At 55.8% G+C, this 6,000-nt stretch overlaps 1 protein-coding gene across 2 annotated transcripts in view; it reads right to left on the bottom strand.

Moving 5' to 3' along the window:
• Positions 1–3,909: 3,909 nt before the first annotated feature.
• Positions 3,910–6,000, bottom strand: part of FBLN1 (fibulin 1) — a 71,338-nt gene continuing 69,247 nt past the window's right edge. For both annotated transcript variants that reach the window (XM_081310657.1, XM_081310655.1), the window contains one exon: positions 3,910–4,682. In XM_081310657.1, the coding sequence (XP_081166783.1) occupies positions 4,543–4,682 (140 nt within the window). In that variant the 3' untranslated portion in view covers positions 3,910–4,542. The remainder of the gene's footprint in view (positions 4,683–6,000) is intronic.

The following is a 6,000-nucleotide window of genomic DNA, read 5'->3' as shown; positions in this document are numbered from 1 at the left end:
CAACAGCCCTGCACCTCGCCCTCCACCCCACCCCTCGGCACCCAGGGCTGCCTGCCCTGGCCGAGCTGCAGAGCAGGGAGGGGCTGGGGCACCCGTGCCTGGCAGTTGAGGTGGTAGAGCCCGGGGATGTAGGGAGGGACGGGATTAGAGAATCAAGCCGCCTGGGGGCCATTCCCCTGACCTCGGCCCTCTGCCCAGTGGTGTCAGGGACCTTTGAACATGGCCTGGATCCCTGAAGGCTGAGCGGCCCCAAGGGGAACCACCCGGGGCCATGGGCACCAGGACCCTAGAGCCAGTGTGTGGAGGAAGGAAAATGGACACTGGCTTTCCATGTGTCCTTGGAAACTGGGCCAAAGTCCCCAGGGAGAACCCTGGCTCCTTCCGGCCTGGGGGCAGAGACACCCTCCCTCCAACCACCCTGGCAGAGCATCTGCAGACGGAGTGGCCTCTGACCTGACCTGACAGAGCAAGCGGGCAGCAGCAAGGCCACCAGGCGCCAGCGTCCAGCTGCCCCTGTGTCAGATGAGCAGGCCAGGCCTCGTGCATGTGGGCGGCAGGTCCACCCGGGATCAGGCACAGGGGCAGCGTGGCAGCTCTCCAGCGGAGTGGGAGCCGGGCTCCCCCTCCCATGACCACCTCCCCTGGCTGAGTTACCTGCACACGATTAACTATGCAATTATCCAGGCTGAGCTGCGGAGAGCAGCCCTCAGATTGTCCAGGTGGGCTGCGGCACACGAGCATCTCGCGCTGCACTGTGGGAAACATGCCTTTCTCTCTTCCAGAGCCCGGTGGTGGTGGCGGTCACCTCTGGGCCAGCCCAGCTCGGGCATGTCTTATCATTTTCCAAGCCCAACCTGCCCGTTCCGAGGCACCCACCACATGAGCCCCTCGGTCAGGAGGTCAGTGGACTGCACGAGGTGGCAGCAGGGGCCTCAGAAGCTGCTCTCTCGGAGCATGGGGGTCCCTGGTGCCAGTGTGAGGTCAGGGCCAGGGAGGGGGAGCGGAGGGGACCTGTGTGCCCTGGTCTTGGCCATGCTGTCCTGCTGAGCACAGCCCGCCCTGCATGGAGCAATCAGAGAGGTGCACAGAGCCCAGGAGGGACAATCAGTGCTGCAGGCCTGGTGCAGGGGAGGCTGAAGCCCGGGTCTTGTGCAGGGGGTTTTGGGTCTTTTAAATGGATTCTTGTCCCAAAGATGCGTAAAGTTAGACCATAGGAGAGGAGAGGAGGAGGAATGGATTTAAGTTAGATCTCAGAGAGAACTTCCAAGAGCAAGGTTTCAAGTATTTGAATTCTTGAGAAATCAAGAACGCTTTCTAGAAACTGTCTCCTTCCTCAGCTCCCACTGCCACTGCCCACGTCAGCCACCACCATGACACTATGGGCCACAACGTGGGCTGACCATCTGGTAAGAATCGGAGCATCATGCCCCTTCCTGTCCGTTTGCAGGGTTTTTATGCTGTCCATCCCATAGATGCTTCCTGGGCGCCTCTTCTGAGCCACGCACTCCCTGGGGATACCCCCAAGTGAACAGAGACGCGTCCTGGTCCCTCAGTGCTCCCCACCCAGCAGGGGCCAGGTGCACAAATGGACGTCCATAGCCAGTGACCCATTCTTGTGCAGTTTCACTCTTTCTGCTTCCTGTCCAGACTAGACTAACAGAAAGTGCCACTAGGTGCCCAGGTGTCCTCTTCTTTGCCATGGTGAGAAAGTGGCAGGAGTGGAAGGCAGGCTGCAAGCTCTGCAGAGCTTTTATATTTATTATCTCACTGAGTCGCCGATTCTTCCAAATGCAACTAGAGCTCGTAATATGTTAATGGCAGGGTCAAGGCAGCGGGCACCTTGGCATTCTCCCTAAAATTCCTTCAATTTTGCTGTATATTTGAGAAAGCTTCACAATGAAATATTAAGAAAGAAGAAAAGCACAGCTCGACTCCCAGGGCTTCTTCACTAGGACAGACTTGGGAACCTCACGGAGCCTTGGCGCGCCAGCTCACCTCCTTAGTCCCCTTGGCTGGGTGGCCCTGCCACTGTCCACCCAAGTCCCACAAATGTGCCGACACTGGTCTCACTAGGATGCCAGGTGGCCGGGGAGCTCCTGCCACATGCCGCGGAGCTTCTCAGTACAGTGGGGCAGGTCCTTCCCTCCAGCCAGCAGTTTCCTGGTTGAATGATAGTTTGGGCTTTCTGGAATCTTCCCTCCAAGTCCTTCTACTTCCAGGTCGGCAAAACGACTGGCCCTGTGTGTCTGCCTTCTCAGGCTTATAAACTGCTTTCCCTTCAGCGACTCCCCGCAATTACTTTGTTTAAAGGCTGCAATTAAGACAGGGAACTGCTGTTGGGGCCCAGAGGCACCTCCAGCTCTTATTAGCTGGGCCCTGACTGCGATTTCTTTGTAAGAATAATGGATACTTATTGGTGCATCCGGTGACCAACATGGAGTGTGAGATGAAATGGGAAGAGTTAGGGTTGGGTGTGATTTACACAGCTATCTACCGGGTCTCTCATGGGTGATTAAGAAATGGAAATCAGGGGCTGGGGCCGGGGCTCTGTGCCAGAGCGCTCACCTACCACGTGTGAGGCCCTGGGTTCGATCCTCAGCACCACATAGAAATAAATGAATAAAATAAGGGCATTGAGTCCAGCTACAACTAAAAAGGACACACACACACACGTAAATGGAAATCGGGACTGAAAATACACAGGCTTCTGGAGCCCGTTCGTGTGGCTTCAAGGCAGTGGTAGCCATCATCATTTTCACAGTCAGTGGTCACGGGATCTCACACTGTGTGCTTAAAGATGCAGAAATGAAGGCTTGGAAGATGAGAGGGATGCCCTGCTGGCCCTGACAGAGCTGAGGTTGGGTCCAGACTGACTCTGGATCAGGAAGGGTCAACACTGTCCCTTCCTCTCCGTCCCAGACCTGGCAGCTCCCAGCCCTGCCCCCTAATCAGCCCCCTCAGGGAAGGCCCTGATTGGCCATCTTAAGTCACATGCTCATCTGGGAGCCAATCAATGTCAGGAGGCTTGGCTCTGCTCACCAATGGCAGGTCCCATGCTAACTAATGCCAAGAGCCATGTGGAGGTGCCCTTTCCTGGAAGTTGTCAGGAATTCTGTGCCCCTGGCCCAGTCCAAGTCCCAGTCAGACCTCTGGAAGAACGTTCCAGAAATCCTTTGTTGAGCCTGGCCCCAAGCTGCCTGGCCCTGCAGATGACTCCCTAGCTGCAGGTGGCTGTTGGGCTCCACCTGCCCTCTCTTCTGCCCCAAGTCCTGAGGATTCCATTCCTGTGATCGCCCCAGGCTGTGCTCCCCTGCCAAGACCTGACTCCTTGGTCTGGAGAGCTGCTCGAATCCCCCTGTGCTGACCTTGTCACTGGACATGGCTCCCTGGTCTGCCCAGCCCCACACGGCCTTCCCCAGGCCTGGCCTGGCCTGACAGTGTTCACACAGTGACGTCGAAACACTTGGCGTTCCCCGAGGAGGCTGGACTCGTGTCCTTGAGGGTCGGAGAGGTCTGAATAGGCCTTCTGCAACACCAGCCGCACCCGGAGACCTGCTGGGGCCACGCTGCATGTGAGGTCCAGATCTCAGCCAGGGCCAGGGTCCAGGCTGCCGAGAATGAGAAGGTGTCCTGAGGGTAAAGGGGGTCTGTGCTTGAGAGGAGGGGAAAAGGACTCTTGGGGGGACAGTCCCTGTCCTTTTGCTGCTGAAGGACCCCTGAGCTAGCAGGAGCCCCCTCTTCCTTCTTTTTTTAGCTATAGATGGACACAATATCTTTATTTATTTTTGTATGTGGTGCTGAGAATCGAACCCAGTGCCTCATACATGCTAGGCAAAAGCGCTCTACCACTGAGCCACTGCCCAGACCAGGAGCCCCGTTCTAGAGAGAGTTCCATACACAGGCCATCAGGAGGATCACAAAGCTGTTTATTTCCCACCTGTGAGAAAGGATGCAGGGTACAGAGAAACCCAGCCCGTCCCCAGGCGACCACATGGGGGCCACACCAAACACAACAGCCTGTGTCTTTACCAAGAGACCCCCTTGTTTCAACAGGACTGCAGTTGACCTTCGGCGTTCTTTCAGGCTGCTTCTGGGGAGAAATGATTGTACATTTATGTGCTATTCTTCAGCAGCCATGAACTTAGAACACAGAAGCTGATTGGTGTCAAAGGACCAAAATGTCAAATTTCGTGTAATTGGGCCTTCTCTTGGATTTTGGACTGGCTGCCCCTTTGAAAGATGTCTTTCCTCAGTTCTTACCAAGGCCCAGTCCACAGGCAGAGAAAGGCACAAAATTTAACCTTGGCATTAAAAACATCAGCAAGGTCTTCAGCCAAACAGCTGAGCAATTACACTCATTATTTAAACACCAAAGTACATCGGATGGGCTTATTCACCTGGCTCAGCAAAATACATATTGGCCTAATGCTACAAACCAACACATAACATTTAAAAATGCCTTCAGGGTCAGACAGGCACAGCGGTCACTGCAGCAACGATTTGGGCTGCAGGTGCACCCTCGGCTGCCCTGTGGACCAGCCCTCAGAACCAGTACTCAGAGACAAAGATGTGGACGTTGACGACATTTCGATGGGAGACCACACCCCCGACCACGTAGTTCATCTCCAGCTTCAGGACGGCATGAAATGGGCCCACGATGGGCCGCACCTGGCGCACGACACCTGAGGAGAGAGCAAAGGTGTGCTGGAAGTTACCATGGACTGCAGCAAGGAGAAGGTGTAGGAGGCTTTCCCTGGAGCAGTGTCAGGGCAGAAGAGACCCAGGCTTCATCGCCCCAGCCTGAGCCAGGCCCCCAAATCCCTCGACAGCATTCCCTTCCAAGTCTGGTTCTGCTTCCCCCTCAGGGGCCCAGATGTGGACTCCCTACTTCCTGCATCACACGTGGCTGGGACAATGAGAGTGTGGGCCTTGCAGGCCGGTGGCTCTGGGGTCAGTGCCACTCCTGCCTTCTTGGAGCCTGGGTTTCTGCTTTACCACCATCTACCAGACAGGGTCTAAAGGAACTGAGAAAAAGGGCTGGCATGGAGTCGACGCCTGGTAGGCCCTGTCCCTCTCCTCCTGAGTCCCATGCCCAGTTATGACCCAGGGAGAAAAGCAGCAGAGGCTCTTCCCTGTGTTACTAGAGGATCACAGGGCCCTGGATTCCCCTCTTCCCAGTGGAGCAGCCCTGATTCCCGGGATGTGCTGAGGGCCATTGCCAAGTAGGAATGACGCATCGAAATTTCCTTGCCAGCGTACCCCATGTTAAATGGACTTGCCTTGGAATTTCGCTGTTGACATTGCATGTGTGTTTGAGAAAGGTGAACCTGCTCAAGGACGAGGGTGGATCCAGGATTAGGGTGTATCCTGCAGTTTGAGGAAGTATCCCGCTCCTTGGGTTTAGGGCGTTCCCAGTTTAAGACAATATGGGTTTTAGGGAAGTTGGAGGTTGAAGATTATTGCTGCCGGGATTAGGGTGTTCCTGCTGCTTGTTCCTGTTGAGTTCTCGTGAGATTCAAATAGGATATTGGAAAAAAAGCCTCGTGGAGTAGGTGAATGGGGCAGAGGAGAACTGGGATTGCCCCAGAGCGTGTGTGGAGGCCGGTGTGAGTTCGGGAATAAAGATTGCTGTTTGAATCTACAAAGCTGTGGTGGCTCGTGATCTTGTGCCCAGCCAAGACTGCGGCAGGGATGTGCCTGCAAGATCCAAGTGCCCCAATCATGTCCCTGAGCATCAGCTGCAGGAGTGCAGAGCCCAGCTCCTGCAGACCGGAGGGCTCCGCAATTCGCCTTATGCACCGCGTGCCTTCTTCACAGTGCCCCAGAGACAACTAACAGCCCTGCTTCCAAAACTGGTGGGGGATCTAGGATTGAAAATGGGGAGTGCTGTGTTCCCGCAGGAGTCTGTGCAGGTCCAACAGGGGTGAGGAGGAGGTGAGGAAGGCTGGGAACCAGGACAGGTTGCCGGAGGAGACGCCCTTCCTGTAGAGGAAGCCCAGG

Source organism: Spermophilus citellus, assembly GCF_964194105.1.
Source record: "Spermophilus citellus genome assembly, chromosome: 10".
NCBI classification, from domain to species: domain Eukaryota; kingdom Metazoa; phylum Chordata; class Mammalia; order Rodentia; family Sciuridae; genus Spermophilus; species Spermophilus citellus.
Note: the sequence above shows the minus strand (reverse complement) of the source record. Positions and strands in the feature narration are given on the sequence as shown.